Source organism: Apaloderma vittatum, unplaced genomic scaffold (genome assembly GCF_000703405.1).
Source record: "Apaloderma vittatum isolate BGI_N311 unplaced genomic scaffold, ASM70340v1 scaffold5209, whole genome shotgun sequence".
In the NCBI taxonomy this organism is placed as follows: domain Eukaryota; kingdom Metazoa; phylum Chordata; class Aves; order Trogoniformes; family Trogonidae; genus Apaloderma; species Apaloderma vittatum.
In genome coordinates, this window is record NW_009735671.1 from 41,323 (window position 1) to 61,196 (window position 19,874).

Consider the following 19,874-nt stretch of genomic DNA (forward strand, 5'->3'; position numbering starts at 1 on the left):
GATGACAGGCATCTGCAAATTACCTTCCTGGGACCTTCTGGTCAAACTCACTTGACTGCCCAGCCTCCACGTGTGAAACGGCAAGCACAAAAGCGCACTTGAAAGATGCATCTATGAACGTCTGCTCCATACAACGTCTGGGGAAAGCCGCAACTCCTCAGCAGCGCTCTGCACCTGGGCTGCTCCCTCCTCTGATGATGGCTCAAGGTGTCCACCCTGAGCAGGGACTTCCACAGGAAAGCCATATCTCGGCAAGCCCAAAGGGCTGCAGGGTCTGAGAGAAGCGTTTCCACCTCTGGACATCTGGACAAGACAGTAGGAGCAACTTTAAAGTGTCTTCACCACCTGCTCTAGGATAAGAGCCCCCGTGTGCTGTGCTACCCCGGCAGGCAAGTTGAGGCACTGAGTGTCTTCCACCGGAGAAGCGTGCTATTTGAGTTTTCCTGGGTGTTACGTGGAATAAGAGTCAAGGCAGTTGTCTGTGGACAATGTCGTAAGCATAGATCCCAAGCTCTGAATTTTCTGGTGAGTAAGAGATATCAGAGGGGGAAAGACAACAGGCGTGGGGAGGGAAGCCTGGGAACAGGCTTCACACCATGTAGAGGCAAGGTCACCCCATGAGTCAGGAAACAGCTCAAAAAATCTGCAAAGGTGAAGCCCTGAGAAATTGCTAACTCAGAGTTTGTGCCGTCACAGACAACGGTAACTCCCTCCTTGGTCATATTCTGCGATTTCATCATTCGTTGTCAGTCTGAATCAGGATGAAGAGTAGACGATTTTCGCAGAAAGAAAAGATCTGGAAACACCATTCATAAAATAAACTTCCCACTGCCCAGCTGGTTTCTGATCCGAGACTTCCACCAATGTCCCATCACCACCCCAGCTTTTCCTCCATCACCTCTTTCTCCCAATGTGTATCGGCTCCAGTTTAAATGACTCTTGTCTTGAGAACAAGAGTCCAGTATTCCTGGCGAGTTGGGGCCTGAAGTGCTGACACCCCACAGAACCACAGCAGTAGGAAAACAAGGACCCGCAACAACAGATTTCTCAAGCCTCAGACCACCGCACCGTGAAATAACGTGACTTTACGCAACAGATTGATTCATCCACGAAACAGAGATGAGCGAGCGCTTGCCCAACACGAGGAACCATCTACTGCAGGGGTGAAAGGAGGGAGTGGGAGAGGGATGGCTGTGAACAGGAGTTGAGCAGGCAGCATTTAGTGTTTTCTCAGATATTTCGACAGCTGGATCATGACCGTCACTGAAAAATGCAACTCCTGCACTTTGTGAGTCCTTCGTAGGTGCTTGTGCTCGTGGTGAACTCACTGTCTGCTTTGCTGCTGGGTGTGCCGAGCCCAGTTAATCAGTAAGATGAGCACCACGCCAGACCCATCCCCAGTTAGAGAGGGTATAAAAGGGCCAGTCCCAGCCTGGCGAGAGCAACTTCACCTTCCTGCCTCCAGCCACTCCCTCGCTGCTTTATTCTTTTCCCCTGCTCCCACCCCGCTCACACCAGCTGCCATGTCTCGCCAGTGTGCTGTGAGGAATCAGAGCAAAGCCGGCTTCAGCGCTGCTTCTGCCTTCATCCCCAACGCCAGCAGCGCCAGCTTCTGCTTACGTTCTGCACCCCAAGGTGGAAGCTGCAGTCCTGCCGCTGGGTATGGAAGGTTTGCTGGAGGTTTTGGAAGCAGGAGCCTCTATAGTCTTGGTGGTTGCAAGAGGATCTCCTTAGCTGGAAGAGGTGGTGGCTTCTACGGACCTGCAGGTTTTGGTGCTGGCACTGGGATGTCCTGTGGTTTTGGTGGTGCCTTCGGGTTCGGTGGTGTCATGGGTGGCCCTGGATTCCCTGTTGTCCCAGCTGGGGGCATCCATGAAGTCTCAGTCAACCAGAGCCTCCTGAAACCTCTCAACCTGGAGATTGACCCCAACATCCAGAGCATCCGTAAAGATGAGAAGGATCAGATTCAAACCCTCAACAATAAATTTGCCTCCTTCATTGACAAGGTGAGTCATAAGATTTCTTGGCTGTGCTGTGTTGATTCTTCAGTGGGGAAGCACAAACAAGGGCAAGTTGTATTTTTATCAGCGAATTTGCTGCTCATGTAACTGCAATTTCTGACATTGGCAGCCTGGGAATAAAACCTGAGGGATTCCAGCTTTGAGACCATTCATCCCTTGCACTAATGCTGTGATGAGATCAGCAAACAGTGGGAAAATGGTGAAATGGGAAGTAAGGAAGCAGAGTTTGAGAAGAAAACAGGAATGTTCATGTCAGATGTGCAAGGCTTGCTTGCTTGTATAAATTGTCAGGTGTTCCCCGAGAGCTGGGAGCTTCCACCTTTCAGCAAGTGAATCCTTGCAGGATTCTACCTTGCCTCTCTAAGGAAAACCATCCTAAAGTCACGTCTCTTTTCTCTGCCCAGGTCCGATTCCTTGAACAACAAAACAAGGTGTTAGAGACCAAGTGGGCCCTTCTGCAAGAACAGGGGAACAAAACAGTCAGGAACAACATTGAGCCCCTCTTTGAGACCTACATCAACAACCTCAGGAGACAGCTGAACAGCTTGCTGGCAGACAAGGAGAACTTGGGAGGGGAGCTGAGCAAGGTGCAAAGCCTTGCTGAGGACTTCAAGAACAAGTAAGTCCCTCCACTTGTGGTCAGCCTGGAGAGCAGGGTGGGCTGCGGCAGATGCCCACTCTCTGCTGCACCTGTGCAATCCAACAAGGAAAGAGTAAGGTCCAGTTTAAGATGAGACATACTCAGCTTCACTTCCCCATGGCTGAAAAGCACAGGCAGAATATTATAGGGCTAAGAGACCAAGGTGTGAAAGAGTAGGTACAAAAACAGAGGCTGGTCCCGAAAATATGAAATAACTTTTGTGGAAGCCTAGAGCAGCTCTCCATTTCCATCCTACAGATACGAAGAGGAGATCAACAAGCATACAGCTGTGGAGAACGAGTTTGTGGTCCTGAAGAAGGTGGGTGCACGCACGCTGTGCCTCCCAGACCCGCACAAGCCAGAAACACGTTCTCCAGTTTTCCCCTGCTCCTCCAAAACCCATTTCATTTCTGTGATGTGTTTCCTCTTCTAGGAGGTTGATGCTGCCTACATAAACAAGACAGAGCTGCAAACCAGGCTGGACTCCCTTGTGGAGGAGATCAATTTCCTCAGAGCCCTCTATGAAGCTGTAAGCACCAGCATTTACATCCTTCTCCCAGGTTCCAATACCCTTGCCTTCCTTTCCCACTTCAGAGGCCTGGGACTGATTATTTTTCACTCCCATGCACTAAATAGTTCAATGCTTTTTCTGTTTCACCTGCTGCCTTAACCCTTCCTGAAAGTGTCTTACTAAAATCACTTCATCCACCTGGGTCTACCCTTTGACTTGGAGGGTTTCCTCCCACTGAGGAACATTTCGTGTCTCACGCTTGCGACTCACTAAAATGCCTGCTGCTTCCCCAGGAGCTGTCTCAGATGCAGACCCAGATCTCCGACACCTCTGTCATCCTCACCATGGACAACAACCGCAGCCTGGACATGGACAGCATCATTGCGGAGGTCAAGGCGCAGTACGAGGACATCGCCAACCGGAGCCGGGCAGAGGCTGAGGCTTGGTACCAGAGCAAGGTGAGTGCCTAAGGAAGGCTTCTGTGATGGGAAAACCACCTCCCCCAACACCAATCCCCACGGGGAGGTCAGTCCCGCTGTGAATTTTATAGTACAGGGTGTCTTCAGATTTAATAATCCTGCAAAGATTGGAAGCACTAACGAGGGATTGACATGTTCTGAGCACAAATGCCCACACGCCCACATTCTGCTTGGCTCTAAACACCATCTGTTTGACCCTAACTGGTCATTCCTCTCTCTGTGACAGTACGAAGAGCTGCAGGCTACGGCAGGCAGGCACGGGGACGACCTCCGTAGCACCAAGCAGGAGATCTCCGAGCTCAATCGCCACGTCCAGCGACTGCGGTCTGAGATTGACAGCGTGAAGAAACAGGTAAAGGGCAGCATAAACACATTAAGACTTAACTCTTGCTCTGGTCTAACCTCTTGGCTGTCCAGGCAACTCCAGGGAATAAAAACCAAGGCATCTCAGCTCACTGAGATGCATCATCTCAGTAATGAGAACTCACTCTGCTGGAGCAGGAAGGAACATGACTGCATTTATCACAGTGCAGTAACATCACCAAGAGTAACTTAATGCAATATTAGGAAACCTGGGGAGATGTTAAGTGGCGTGGAGTTAAATTAAAGCCAGGTTGTGACCCACTTCAGGACATGGGTCAATTCAATGATCGCTAAAATCACACCTATAGACGTTAACCCAAAGTCTTCTGCATCCAGACCAGGCATCATGACCTCTAGGCTCTATGTAAGGAACGCAACCACTATTTCTCCTCCATAGTGCACCAGTTTGCAGACAGCCATCGCGGATGCTGAGCAGCGTGGGGAGATGGCCGTCAAAGATGCCAGGGCCAAACTGGCCGAGCTGGAGACAGCCCTGCAGAAAGCCAAGGCAGAGCTGGCCCTGCAGCTCCGCGAGTACCAGGAGCTGATGAACGTCAAGCTGGCCCTGGACATCGAGATCGCGACCTACAGGAAGCTCCTGGAGGGCGAGGAGTGCAGGTGGGAGCAATTTTATATCCCATTTTCCAGAGGTGCGATGGAGGCACAAACCCTTGTAAGGCTTAGACCTCCCACATGCCGACGACCTGAAGCCCTTTAAAGGCAAACCATTGCCCATGAGGGTGAGCTATTTGGAAGACGGTAGCCTTTTGCGCAAACTTTCCAACTTCCACCAAAAACGTGACAAAGAAGTTCTCCAGCCTTTTCAAGCAGCTCCTGCTCATGGGTTCCCCTTGAATTCTCACTGGCTTGTTTTGCTCCCTAACAGGCTCTCTGGAGAAGGTGCCAGCACAGTGAATATCTGTAAGTGACTTTTTAAAATAGTTTGGCAGATTTTATGTTTGTCTCCCTGCCGCTCAGAGCCCACTGTTCATGGATGCCTCTAAAAAGGGTGTTTTCCTCTTCCAGCCGTGACCAGAACTGCTGTAGGAACAGGCTATGGAAGTGGAAACTGTCTTGGCTTCGGAGGCGCCAGCGTTGCTGGTGAGGTCTGTGCTGGAGGAATGGGCTTCAGCTCTGGAAGTGGACAAGGCACATCCGGGTCGTGCGTGGTCGGTGGAAGCAGTTCCAGCACGAAGTACATCTCCACCATCTCTTCCACCAAGGGGTGTTACTAAATTCAGGCATCAGCACTGCTGTGCCACGTTTCCTCTCGTTATTTTGTGCAAACCTCACCGTGTTACTCGCAAAAGCTTTGGAAGTCAAAGCTTCCTGGCTTTATTTATAGGAAACACGCCACTCTCCTGTTTGTTCTTTGACTCTCGGAAATCCTCACTTCCTAGTGTTTGTCTAATAAAATGCACATGAAATTAATTCTGTATCATCCGTCTTTTAATTCCAATTACTTTAGAGGACCTTGGGGAAGAGCATGGTTGACATAGCAGAGCAAAGCTGAAGGCAAACAAGTCACACACACACACGGGCTGAGACCTTTCCTTTCTCTGCCCTCCTGGCAACTCCACGGACACTTACATCCAACAGGATGAACAGTCGGATGTTCCATTCCCACTCGTGTGAGCAAGGGTTTTTAGCATCAGTATCTTCCACAGGATGGGAGAATATCTCCTTTTCCAAGTAGGCACTAGAGAAAACATCCTTCTAACTTAATTTCTACATTTCGCCATCTCAGCATTTTCATGCCACCTTAATAACGTCCAAAACCTTGAAAGATTACTGGGGCTTATGTTATGAGTCATGTAGGCATATAAATCTAGTTTTTCCCAAGAAAGCACTTCAAGCTCACGCTGTTCCGTACATGCACTAGCTGCAGGGGCTAATAAAATGCCATCACTGCCATTACCGTAATTAGCAATGGAAAAGACCCATTAAACCCCCAAACTCACTCTCTTGAGGAAGAATAATGTCCCCAGAAATAGGCTGTGAGATAAAGACCCTGAGGGTAAGGAAGGTTTAGTTCCTCTTCTCTGATCTCCTGAACAGCAGTAACAAGACACAAACTACAAAAGCACCAAAGTTCATGTTAAGAGAAGAAGAACTAAAAAACCCCTGAGATTACCACAGCAGATTGTGCTGGTTCAGTCTCTGACACAACCCAGCAGAAAGACGAAAGCACCAGAGGCAAACGTGACGCACACCAAACACATGCTGACTCCCAGCCTAGAGAAAAGGCACTATAATAAATGCCAGATTTTCACTAACCCTTTAGATTTCAGCACAGTAACAGGTGACTGGAAGGGAAATGACTCGTCCTCTTCCACACCGGCCCTTCTTTGTCTGGTGACCATACTTCCACTGACATCAGCAGAACTGGCTTTGGGGTTGTTCAACACTGCGCCACATCAAAGACATCTGACAACCTGGACTTTTACAAGTTTTCTCTCTGAGGGACCAGGTGCTTTCACCTATCCCACCACTCGACATTTCGGCTAAGCGAAGCACCCAGGCTCCCTTTGCAGCCATCAGAAAGACGTGGGTGCCTCCTAAGTTCTCATCTTTACCAGAAATACCTCTGTGCAAGTCAAGCATTGCCTGCAAAGATGAGGAGCGCAGACCAAGACATCTGATATCTCACCCAGAGTGGCACAGGTTGCTCCTACCCTAGAGATAGTTGACAATCTGGGAGGCAAATTCAGTTTTTCTTCTTTAGCAAAGCACATCAAACTGGCACTTTCAACATCTCCAGATTTCCTCTTGCGGCAACTTCAGTTCCATCAGCTTTATATTAGACAGGTACTGACACCAAGTTAAAAGCAAGCCCCAAGGGAACTTCTGGATGTATTTTTTTTAATATTTTTTTTTTAATTCCCATCACTAATCCCCACTCTGAAAAACACAGGTTAGAAAATTTTGGTTTATGAGCCCGAAGGTTGCCAGCCCACCGCATTAGCGAGCCTCGTGATTAACGGGTTGGGAGAGGTGGCCACATGCCAGCATACCCAACGGATGAGCTCAGTCAACTGAGCTGCGGTCCTTTGTGGACAAGCCCAGCCCTCCAAACGGATAAAAGGCAGAGGGGACTCCTCACCCAAACTCCCAAAGATTTCTACTCATCCACCATCTCACCTCGTTGCCCTTTGCCACTGGCAAACGACTGCAGAGAAGCCAGTCAGCGTTCGGTGAGGAGGACTCGCTGAAAGTTTCAGCTCCTCTTCTGCCGTTATGCCTGTCAACCAAAGCAGCTTCAGCTCCATGTCCACGTCTCGCAGCAGCGGTGGAGGTGTGGGACGGATCAGTGGTGGCTTTGGCAGCAGGAGCCTCCACAACCTAGGGGCGAGCAAGAGGATTTCCATGAGTGGAGGGTATTGTTCTGCTAGAATGGGACACAGTTATGGGTCAGGTCATGGTGGGGTGGCATATAGAGTTGGTGGAGCTGGGTTTGGAGAAGGATGTGGCCCTGGACGTATTCACGAGGTCACGGTCAACCAACACCTCTTGGTACCTCTTAACTTGGAGATTGACCCCACCATGCAGAGAGTGCGGCAGGAGGAGAAGGATCAGATCAAATCCCTCAACAACAAATTCGCCTCCTTCATCGACAAGGTAAGATGCGTTCGGCTTCATCCAGCCTGACGTGTTTGTCATTGCCTGTACAGTTGGATCACGGTTGGTCTCAACGTTATAAATTTATTTCCAAATCCTTAGTACACAGAGTTAAGGTTTTTGTTCAGCTTGTCACCTTCATTCCCAGATTGTCCATAAAGCTCATTTTCCAGAGCTCTAGAGACAGTCTGGGTGCAGCACAAAATAGTCTTCCAGATTTCTTTGCAGTTAAATATTGTTTCTGGTTTCCAAATGTTCCAAATGGTGATCTTTTGATGACATATCCACATAAAGCCCACTTTACATAAAAGAAAACCGAAAAAACCTTCCCATCAAAGCCCCCATCTCATAAAAGTTGAGGCAGATTTTGAGCTGATACCCTCAAATGATTTCAATTGTTCTCATGGGTTTCAGGTGCGGTTCCTGGAGCAACAAAATAAAGTACTGGAGACCAAATGGAGCCTCCTGAGAGACCAAAAAATTGTGAAAAGCAACCTTGAACCTATGTTTGATGCGTACATCAGCAACATGAGGAGGCAGCTCGACACCCTGGGAGGGGACAGGCTGCGGCTCAGCTCAGAGCTGAAGGCGATGCAGGATGCTGTTGAAGACTTCAAGATCAGGTAAGAAATATAGAGACAGAAAGAAACCTGCCCAGGTCTCCTTCACTCCACCTTCTTTGAGTAAGGAGACCCAAGGCACCCCCAAAACCATGAGACCTCAGAGAGGACCAAAGCGACTCAGCTCCCTTTGCTTCAGATGCCATAAAAGCAGCAGCAGCAGCATTTTACCTGTTGCAAGATGCACGCAATTTTTTTTTTTTTTGCAGGGATGTGCAGACTTTTAAGATGTTGCCAAAGGCTCAGATGGTCAGACATCCATGGGAGCAGCTTCTCAAAAGCTCAGTCTGTCCAGAGCTTAAGCTTTCCAAATGGTTTGAGCTCCCGTGTAGTCATTTTAATACAGACCAAGATGAAACCTGAACCTTAGCAGGACTATCAAGCGCTCTGAACACTCAAGTTTCTTACTGATGTGGGTTCCTCTCCAAGACAGAAAAATTGTCTAAAAAAAGAAAGATAAAATTTTAAGTGTGTGCCTAAGTGGCTTTCTTTTATTATTATTTTTTAATTATTATAATGTCCCATAATATCAATGCATTGGATAGTTTTAGCTCTTCTGAAAGTCAGGAGTTAGCTCCTACCCCATGGAAAGTCACTGAAATTTTGTGTGAGGGTTTCAAGCTCGGCTCATTAACTCTTTAGGCTGTCGAGGGCAGGTGTTCCCTCACTCACCCAACTCTTTGCACTTTGGAAAAACAACTGTCAGGCGTTAGTGTCTGCTACCATGCCCACAAGGGATACCACTGCTTAATGGATTTGAATAAGTAAGGAGCTTAAATTGTCAGTCTGGAACCAGAAAAACGAGGGGCGAGAGCCAGGCGCAGCTGCAATTCAGAACGAGGACACACACGTGCTGCCAAAACCCCTCCGCTCTCCCTTTCTTGGGACATCACATGTCTGACACTTTCTGCCACCTTTACCAACACTACCTCTAGTCCAGAAGAAGCACTGGAACAGAAACGACTGCCTTAGGCAGGAGAAATCATCTCACATAGGCACCTCTGAGACTTCTTTTTTTATGTTTCTCTGTGTCTTCAGAAAAAAATAAATGTGTTTTAACAGTGAAAAAAACCAGTGTCAGTTCAGCCACGCAAGACCTCCGGGTCTGCTACAAATCAGCCATCCAGATTTCTTCAATTCATTTTAGGATGGGTCAAATGACATTCTGGAGATAAATATCCTTCCTCAGCAGCTGCAAAAGAAATCCCAAAGGACAGAGCTTAGCCCCAAGAGCCAAGTTCCAGGTGGCTGACTTGAGGTGAACCCTAGCTGGGCCAGAGGGTGTCCCTTCTTCCATTCTCATAACAAGTCCACAGAAGAAGTTTTAATATTAGACATTGCTTTTCTAAATTTAGCACAGTCTGGGGCAGCAAAACAGCAGCAGAGATTGCCCAGCTGAGAAAAGACCCCTGGGTGCATCATGACTTCAGGCAAGGAACCCTTTGACAACCAACGGTCACGTCATAGAAGAGGTTCAGACTTTAGTGCCCCCTGCATTTCGTCAAGTGGCAAACACTCCTTCCGGCTCCAGATTAGGGAATCTTTGGGCAAAAGCTCAATTACATCCTACGCATTGCTGGGCAGGGACCGTCATCTTGCATCATGCCTGCATCTACCAAAGGGACGTCACTGCTTCTGTCCCCATTTCTCGGGAATTTGTTCTTCTTACCTTTATTTGTTTCAAACTTTGTGGATCCCAAAGTATTTCTCCTAATGCTTTACTCTTCTGACTCAAATCCTAATCCATACAGCAATTAGAAATTAGACGTATGCCAAATTAATTTCTTTCTTCCATGTGGTTAAAGGCTTAGGGACCCACAAATCTATGTGCAGGCTGGGATTTTTCTTAATGGAAATGATTTTAAGAGATTCGTGACACGAAGAAATCCTCCCTCATGAAAGGGTCACGGAAGGCTAACGCTTCATTAGCCGCACCGACTCCTTCCTTTGAACTTCTGCCTTTCATCTCCTCCATTTAATAATTTAATTTGAGCTGGGCATCAGTCCATGGCTATTGCTGGGATTTATCCTTTCCCAAGAGCAGGTCTGATCCAGACCTTGACTGTCCTTGCCCAGATCATCATCCCCCTCTTCCCCGGCCATCCCCAGCCAACCCCACCGCAGGAGCTGGCGTCAGAGATCCCAGCTCTTCTGACTAACCCAGGCGTGCCGGCGATGAGCTCAGCTCCTGGCTCCACCCAACCCTCCCGGCCTGAGAAAACGCAGAGAGCACAAGGCTCCCATTCACAGTGAGAACTCCAGGGAGGACAAAACCTTTCATGCCTTTCATGACAGCCTGCAGATTTTCTGGATGGCCTCCTCCCATCACCTAGCCCAAGGGTGCTGTCTTTCTATCGGTGATATATATATCTATATTTAATAATGCTACATACAACATACGCAAGGACATAGCATCGTTACGTAGCTATTTTTGCAGTTTCCTCCAAAGGTCCGTGCACTGGTGGCAAACAGTCCCAGGAACAGACTCTTTTGTCTCTCCTCTCCATGGGGAAGGCATGGAGGAAAGATCTCCAGACGCCCATGATGGATAGGGTGGGTTGCAGTATGGAAGTTACAAAGGGACGCTCATCCTCCCTTCCCAACAGGTACGAAGAGGAGATCAACAAGCGCACCACTGCAGAGAACGACTTCGTTTTGCTCAAGAAGGTGAGGCGCCAACAACAAAGAAGGGACACACTTTTTAAAGGCGAAACGCATTTGAATGCAAATAACCCTTTTCATCCAGCAGTGCCAAGCTGGGCAAAGCACTGGGAAAACGTGTAGTCATCCCTCCTTGAAGCAGAAACACCCAACCGTGCCAGCGTGTCAGTCCTTGGCAATAGCTCGTTCTTGTTTCAGGCCCCTCATCCAAAATTCAGATGAGTCCTGGTCCCCCAGGCACTAGATCTGGGTCATCCAGCACTTTGTAGTCACTCCACTAGATGCTCTGCCCCTTCTGCAGCCTTTCTGTACCCAATCCCACCCTGCAGGAGAGACACAATAAGAAACTTCCACTATTTCAAGAATTGTCCAAAGTATCTGTCCATGCATAGGCCCCCCCAAAAAAGGAAACTCAGTGGCTTCTGACATGTCAAAAATTGATTAGCTCTATGGACATCATCCCTGCACACAAAAAAACCCCCAAAAGGTGGAGGGAAGAAACCAGTTCACTCATGGATCTTGGATTTAAAGGCACAGAGGGCAAGAAAGTCTTCAGTTCTGCTTTGTCTTCAAATGTCTGTATTAAGTGACAACTTTGTACAAGGATGCAGGTTCACTACCTCTGTTGTCACGGTTCCAGGATGCAGATGCTGCCTACGTGAACAAGGTGGACCTAGGGACCAAGGTGGATGTGTTGAACGAGGAGATTAGCTTCCTGCGAGCCCTCTACGAAGCAGTAAGAATCTCCCCAACTTCCCAGTTCTGCTATTTCCCTGGCACCTCGGGCTGAATCAGCCCGAGGCAGCTGTTCGGAGCAGCAGTTCCTCTGCATTCCTCCCCCTCTACCACACATCCTCTCTGGGACGGGCACAACAGTGAAACATCTGGGACTGAGAATTAATTTGTTTGACTTACAGGAGCTGTCTCAGATGCAGACCCAGATCTCTGACACCTCCGTGGTCTTGTCCATGGACAACAACCGAAACCTGGACCTGGACAGCATCATCGCGGAGGTCAAAGCCCAGTACGAGGACATCGCCAACCGGAGCCGGGCAGAGGCTGAGGCTTGGTACCAGAGCAAGGTGAGGATGTGAAAATTAACCAGGTGAGCTAGAAAAAGGTGACTTTATACTGGAGCGTGCAAGCAGGGAGATACAGAGGAGGAGGGTGTAGAATGAAGTTGCTTTGGTTAGGATTTCCCTTAGTTTCTCAGACATGTGGAAACATCCTTTTGATGAAAGACAGAGGAGCAAAAGGAGATAGAGGGAGGAAGGAAATATGCTAAAGCTCATGAGGAAGAGCTTGGATTGGGTACAGAAAGAGACAGAAGACTCAGTCAAGAGAAGATCAAAGCAGGATTGATCTCTACCAATGAGTCCAAGCTCCTGCCCTGCTCTCACTGTGCCCTGGTGTCTCATCTCCCTGCCCATCTCAGTATGAGGAGCTGCAGCTCACGGCTGGCCAGCACGGGGACGACCTCCACAACACCAAGATGCAGATTTCGGAGATGAACCGCACAATCCAGTGGCTCCACTCGGAAATTGACTGCGTAAAGAAACAGGTATGGTGCACAGGGCCCTTCCAAATATGGGGGCACCTCCACTACCCTGCTGTACCCTTGCAAGGATGCCTGGAAATCGGGGTCCAAACCCATTAAGAAGTCATCAGGCCTATTTCCACTTCTTGCAGTGTGCCAGTTTGTAGACGGCCATTGTGGATGCTGAGCAGCGTGGGGAGATGGCCCTCAAGGATGCCAAGGCCAAGCTGGCCGAGCTGGAAGATGCTCTGCAGAAAGCCAAGGCTGACCTGGCCCGGCAGCTCCGCGAGTATCAGGAGCTGATGAACATCAAGCTGGCCCTGGACATCGAGATCGCGACCTACAGGAAGCTGCTGGAGGGCGAGGAGAGTAGGTGGGTGGCCTCCCTTGCAACCCAAATAACGTCCACACCCACAGAGGTTTTCACGTTCACCTTGCAACAAGAGAGGGAAGGGCCATAAAGGAGTGTTTTACAACCCTACCTGACACAGTTATTTCTATTCCCGTTGTACACTCATCATCAGACCTTACTGGCCCAGACCATTCTGCTATTCAACACCCCTGGTGCCAAACTGTTGCTTGAAATTGTCCTAAATAACTAGCCCTTGCTTCTCTGGCCTCTCTTTCTTTCAGGCTCTCTGGAGAAGGCGTTGGTGCAGTGAATATTTGTAAGTAACCCAGCTCGTAAGGAATAGATTGAGTATTCATTGGCTTATTCCTTAAAAGTACCTAGAACTGAGGGTAAGACAAGGAAAAGGAGCTATGCAGCTAGTAGTTACCAGCAAAAATAGAGTATACTTGGGGGTTTGCAGTGCTCTGTGGGACTGGGAGCCTCATGCAGCTTTTCTCTGACCAGCTCTGAACTTGAAAGGTGTTGTACATTGAGGCCATCCCTAGGAGACCCAGATGTCTAGCACCAGCTCTGCTACAGGAGAGGAAGAAAAAAAACCCAGAGAAAAAGACGGCCTCTCCCTGGAAGTTTCCAGGCCACATTGGATGAGGCTCTGAGCAACCTGGTCTAGTAAGAGGTGTCCCTGCCCATGGTGGGGGGGTTGGAACTAGATATCTTTACGGTCCTTTCCAACCCAAACCATTCTATGACTCTTATCAAACACAGGCAGCGGCAGACTGTCCAAGAAAACCCATGACGGCACAAAACTAATTGTTGAAATTCCTTCATGCTATTCCAAACAAACTAACCCTGTGCCTGTGGTTTCCTATCGCAGCTGTGGTCTCATCCGGGAGCAGCTACGGAGGTGGGAACATGCTAGGACCAGGCTTTAGCAACAGGCTTGGCGCGGGGGGAATTGGCGTCAGCTCCGGCAACGGGAGCTGCCTGGCTGGGAGATTCAGCTCCAACATGGGAAGCAGCTCAAGTGTGAGGTTTGCATCAAAAAGCACCACCATGAAGAGCTATCAGAGCTAGGACATTGCAGCCCCTGGCTCACCCAGAGCAGAGGAATTTGAGAAACACCTCCTGTTGCCAGCACAAAGCCCATTAACTCCATCCAAAAAGCCACGCTTGTCACTTTCCTGAAGCGAAAACATTCTCAGCACTACTTACTGGCTCGGGAGAGATGCCTCTCCAAGTCCAATTAATTCCTCTGCATAGTCTCACCCAGCTGGCTAGAAGCCCAGCACTGCTCATTAGGAGTGATCAGCCTTCCCATTCACGGGTGCCATCGTCAGAGCTCAGCTTGCACCTTCCCAGGGCTCCCTTTTGCTCCAGTGCCCCGGTGCAAAGCCAGAGCAGATGCGGGACCCCCATTTACCCCAGCACACATGAAGTCAGGACGTGTCCCTTCACGTGATAGAAGCCAGGAGGTGCATCAAGACCAGCCTCTTCTGCTCCCTCCTAATCAACCCTGCTCCCCACTGCTGGGCTTGTTCTCCCCAAAGGCTCAAAGAATTGAAAATGAAGCATCTTTCAATGTACAGGCAGCTGCTCTCTTTCCCAATTCCTCTTGCACGGCTGTTGTTTCACTCCAGGGCTCTCCAGCTCTACCTGCATTCCAAACCACAGCCTTCGTTTCCCATAGGTGAAAGGGGTTGGTTCTTTAGAACATCTAATCCCTCACCCCCCGCCATGTGTATAATTTAAGCCCAAAGACCACATAACCTACAGGCTGCTAGATCATGGCTTAGCAGCAAACCATTCTCCTTTCCACCAGCCAGAGTGAGCTTAAGTTAGAGACAGGGGTTAAAAATACAGGAAAAACACAAAGGAGGAACAGCAGGCTCTGGCAACAGAAATGTTACATAACCTGGAAAAACATCTCTGGTTTAACAGCTTTGTTCTTCGCTTTTTTCCCCCCTTCTTCTCTTTTTATGGAAGCAGGAGGGAGGAAAAAGAGGGTTGGGAAATTATGTGCCAAAATGTAACCAGCTCATTTCTGCTCCTGATGAACTGCACGAGTTTTTTGAAATTTCTTCAATAAACCGCAGTCAAGCTTAACCGTGAGCAATGTGGGTTTTCTATGCCATTACGAAACTCCCCTAAAAGTGTAATTTTAGAACAAGGTTTAGAAGATTTGCCAAGGGCACTCACTGTCCTACTCTGAGCCTCCCCATCTCCTCCTCCATCTCTCCATCCCAGAGAGGAGGGAGAATATGAAGCACGTTGGAGACAGGGCTCCCAGAGCAGCTGTACCTGACGATTTTGGGAGGTTTTCCAAATTGCATGACCAAGGGAGCAAGACCAGAAGGTGGGGCTGCTTTCACCTGCCTGTAAACACCTACATCTGAGTCAGCCAAAGGACAGAAATGGACAATCTGGGGTCAAATGATTCGTTCTGCAGTAACACCTCCCTCCATGGAACTAAAAGCACTCTAGGGAGTCAGCCGAAGAGGTCTGCATTGCAGAAAATCACTAAAAGGTGTTTTAAAGCCAGGAAAGACGGATCCCACACATCAGAGCTAAACTTCAGGAAAGGTTTGCTCCAGACCTGCACCTTGCACAGGGGAATCACAAAGGATTTATCTCCATCCTCTCCCCAGAACAGCCAATAGATCCGTCAGCCAAGTGTGAAACAAGGATGCGATCCCACAAGAGCGAGATGCTCCCGAGCTGAAGTTTGTGCTGGGTCAGCAGATCTAAGCTGGGCTGGCTCAGACAAGCTCACGGTACTGAGCTCTTCTCAGGCCTGTAATTAGAAACCCAAGAGAGTGAAAGCAAGAAAAGAAGCCAACGTGACTTCTTCCGTTTGGCGGAAGATGCCAACTATGTCATGTAGCAGCTGCTCTCCGGCATCCGGGGCCCAGCCACGAAAGATGCTGAGCTCTCTGAACTCCTTTTAGGCTGAGTTCCAAAAAGCGCTTAGCACATACAACTCCTACACAGCTTCGCCCTAAAATGTTGTGCAGCTAAAGGAAGCAGGCCAGCACTCAGGCTTGCATGCGTGAACTTCTCTTGGATCCTCTTCACGGAGCAGAACGTGTTCTTGGGCTATGGCAAATGCCAAGAGCAATCACGTAAAAGCAAATGCACCTTTAGAAAAGGCTGAGATGTTTAGGGCTAAGGCCTCGCTGTTTTCTTCCTGGGAGCAGCAGAATTCAGAGGGTTCCCACCCACGGCACACAGTCCTTTGGATATTTCAGCAAAGAAGGGACTGAAAAATCACCTATTTATTTTTCTAGCAGAGACTTATCTGTCTTTCCTGCATTTTTGTCAATCTGAGCCCACTTCCTGAAAAATAAATAAATACATAGATAGATAAAGAAATTAGAGTCCAAACTTATATTTGCATGGATTTGCCAAACAATTTCCCTAGAAAAGAACAACCAAGCCCAGTTCTCCTCCGAGCTATTCCCCATAGAGGAGAGTTTGCAAGCAGTGAGGCAAGAGGTGCCAATCTATCTGACCAATGCCAGCCACAGCCTCCCCCAAAATGAGAGAAAACCAAGACACTCCCTCTGCAGGGCATTCAGTGGAGGAGAGAAGAACACGGGTAGCTTCAGAGATCAACTCAAGCTTTGCTTCTGGCTTTTGACCTTGCTGGTGCAAGGGTGGGAGATGGAAAAATCAGAATGGCCTAGGCTGGAAGGGACCTTAGAGATCATTTAATCCAACCTCCCTGTCATGGGCAAGGACGCCTCTCAACTAGATCAGACAACACGTGGGGACTGAACGGTGATCGAACTCGCGACCTTGGTGTTATCAGCACCATGTTCTAACCGACTGAGCTAACTGGCCCCCTCTTTCACTGTTTTCTCCTGCTCTCACCCCAGCTTTGCTGAATTCGTTTTCTGCTTGTAGTTAGAGACCAGCAGTGCCCTAGCACCGAGAAATACCCTTGCATGAGTCCCTCTCCAGCCCTGAGGGAATTAAATGATTCTTCTTGAGGCCAACAAAATTACAGAGGTCAAACAAAAGGAAGCAAGGAGTAAATTATAAAATTAGCCTAGCCAGCGCTGCTCCTTCTGTTAGAGGGTGAATGAAATCATCCCCGGTGTTTGGATCCCTAGAATACTCCTAAGAGTTTAACACAGGTTCTTCTTTTCCCACACATAGAGCAACGTTCCTTCCCTCTGCAAACATCAAACAATTGGTTCTGCTTCTCTCTCTCATGCTTACTATAAAAAAAGGGAGGTTTGCAAATGCAGATTTTATGGGACCAAGGATTCCCTCCCATTCAAGTTAGAAATACAGCCCGTAATTCAATGAGAGGTGTGAGCTTAAAAGAAGCCGAGGCCACCATTTAGGAAAAAAGAGAGATGAGTGGGATATTATCAGACAATCTCACCTCAAAAAAAAAACCTTTTAAAAGTGTTTTTAAATGGTCTTTTGGGTCTGGGTTGTGCAGCCAAAGCCTATTTTCCCAGGACATAAAAAGGTGAAAGCTCCTCTCCTCATCGCAGAGGGTTCCTGGCTGGGTAATTCGCAGGCATGGCCTCCTGCTCCTGCCTTGGGCTTCTCCCTCTGCTTACACTCCCCTTCAAGCTGGTCTCGCTATATTTTGAACGCTTTACTTCTGGGTTCCAAGTCCAGCTCCGGGAGGAGCAGAACAAGGTGCTGGAGAGCAAACGGGGAAAGGTCAGGCTGGATGGTGCTCTGAGCAACCTGATTTAAAGATGTCCCCACTCCCTGCAGGGGGTTCGCACTAGATGGCCTTTAAATGGCCCTTCCAACCCAACACATGCAATGATTCTATGAAAAACGCTACAGGAGTGACACTGAGCCAATGTTTGAAACTCAACGTCGGCAACTTGAAGAGGTAGCTGCAAGAGACAGAGCCAAGCTGGAAACAGAACTTGACGCCGCAACAGGTATCACAGACAATTATAAGGAAAAGTTTAGGAAAGATAAAAGCCCCCAAACTAGGGCTAGAACTGATCTTGGGTATCTAATTTTCCAATGGCAAAGGTTGCACGAGGTGCAAGATCTCCTCCAGATGTACATACATACAACTTGCATCAGCAGGTGGCTTCTACACCGAGGTTGAGCATTTGGAGGTGGTGGAGGAAGATTAGATTCATTGAGCTGAATAACGAAAAGTAATCTTCTTTTTTTTTCCCTTTCCTTGTAGGTGGGAAGAGGAAACCCACTGGCAAACACGTGCAGCGGCCAAATTTGTTGTGCTCAAAAAGGTGAGAACATTTCAAACTAACTCGAACATTTATTCCAGGTTTTTTGTATGAATAGCAGCTGATAATGATAGAAAGAGAGGGTGAGACCACTTCTCACTCCCCAGAGACTCTAGGGGGACCTAAAGGCCAACTTGTTGGAAGATTTTAATTAAAAGAGTCAAATCCCACATTAAATAAGTCCATTTTAGCTGAGGTTGTTCATGTGGGATGTTTGTATACCCCAACTGGTCAAAACTTTCCCTTCTCCTCTCTGTATCTAGCGATTCTTTGTCTTCTGCCCAAGAGGATGAGAAACCAAAACAATGTAATAGCACAGTAAAATTTACATCCTTGGGGGAAAAAAAAAAAAAGCAGTCCTACGAGTTTGCAATCAACTGCTAGCATTAAGCAGTTTGCCCTTTTATTTCATAAATCCTCGACGTGCTTCAGGACACGGACTGTGCCTGCGTGAACGAAGCTGAGCTAGAAGCCAAGGTGGGATCCCTCATCCGAGAGATCATAGAATCACAGAATTGGTTAGGTTGGAAAAGACCTTTAAGATGATTAAGTCCAACCGTTAACTGGCAGGTCCACCACCAGACCGTGTCACTAAGCACCACACGGTTTTTAAATACCTCAAGGGATGGTGACTCAGCCAAGTGATGACAGCTTTTCCCTTTCTGCTCCCTTTTCCTCCACCCCACACCTCTCCAGGGGGTCTGGAGTTAAGCTCCCACAACCCATCTCTAAAGATCACTAAAGATATTTTTGGTGTCCCATGTGCACATCAGTTGATTGTTCTGGCTTGCAAAGGGGTGTTACTCTTGAACCGCACTGACTCTTGACCTTGAGGAATCTCTTTCAACTTGATGGTGAAGGCAGAAGCCGGAGAGATTAAACGAGAAAATCCCTCTTTGTGTTTTCTGCGGTGAGCCATGGTACATGGAGCACACCACAACTCCTTGTCTCCAGGCCATGGAGATCCACAGAGAAAACCCCTCCAGTGCAGATGACTGATGCTCTCAGCTCCCAGGACATCACTCAGCTCCAAGAACCCATTTCAGACACCTCTGTTATTGGGGAAATGGGTAACAGCTAAAGGCTGGATGTGGGCGACATCATCGCTGACGTCAAAGCTCAACAAGCTGACATTGCCAAATGAAGCTGGGCTGATGCAGAGTCCTGGCACTAGAGCAAAGTGAGCCATGACGGACCCTCAAAAGCCATTATGCCCCACTTGCACCACAGGCTCTGCTTCTTCAGAGATCCTAATTTGGGCAGAACAGGCTTTTTAGAGGTCTGCCTTCCCAGCTACCCGCTGTGTTTTCCCTGTGCGTGACACATCCTCGGCTAATATCTTCACACACAGAGCTGCCACTGTGTAAATGAGGCATTTGTGACCCTCAGTGACAAAGGTTTTCACCTTAAAGCTCAAGATCCGGGACTGCGGCCCCAGAATCACACAGCAGGTTTAATTACTGACTCATCTCCTCACTCTGGTATTTATTTTCATGGCATTTTCTCTCTCCTCAGTATGAGGAACCAAGAGAAACCACCGGCAAACACCACAGCAGCTTGCGTAACGCAAAGAACGAAATCATGAAGCTGAATCGGGCAACTCCGTGGAAACTCCAAAGCCCAGGTAAGGATGACTCAGGGGTAATAATGCCTCAATCACAATGCCCAAGTTGTGGCTTTCCAGAACTCCCCTGCTATAACAAGGGAGCAATAAAGCCAGTTTTGATGAAACATGTCAGCCGCTCAGCTGTAAGACTTGCCTGTAATGCAGAGTAGAGAGGAAAATGGTCTGTTACGACTAATAACTGAGCCACCATCAGCAGAAACCTGCAGCAAGAAGG

General features: G+C 48.4%; 2 protein-coding genes across 2 annotated transcripts; both read left to right on the top strand.

Annotated features, from left to right (window-relative positions):
• Positions 1 to 1,523: 1,523 nt before the first annotated feature.
• On the top strand, positions 1,524 to 5,249 carry LOC104279386 (keratin, type II cytoskeletal 5-like). The gene is made up of 9 exons (XM_009876657.1): positions 1,524 to 2,006; positions 2,426 to 2,640; positions 2,920 to 2,980; positions 3,095 to 3,190; positions 3,466 to 3,630; positions 3,878 to 4,003; positions 4,412 to 4,632; positions 4,901 to 4,935; positions 5,041 to 5,249. Exons 1-9 carry the CDS (start codon positions 1,524 to 1,526, stop codon positions 5,247 to 5,249), a joined length of 1,611 nt encoding a protein of 536 aa, XP_009874959.1.
• Positions 5,250 to 5,992: 743 nt separating this feature from the next.
• On the top strand, positions 5,993 to 19,657 carry LOC104279389 (keratin, type II cytoskeletal cochleal-like; the record flags this gene model as incomplete). The annotated part of the gene is given in 12 exon segments (XM_009876660.1): positions 5,993 to 6,031; positions 6,485 to 6,561; positions 7,230 to 7,632; positions 8,047 to 8,255; positions 10,859 to 10,919; positions 11,554 to 11,649; positions 11,831 to 11,995; positions 12,349 to 12,474; positions 12,603 to 12,823; positions 13,084 to 13,118; positions 13,677 to 13,828; positions 19,549 to 19,657. Coding segments are annotated over 12 exon segments (1,693 nt in total), but the record flags the coding sequence as incomplete, so codon positions are not given.
• Between the last annotated feature and the right edge of the window lie 217 nt (positions 19,658 to 19,874).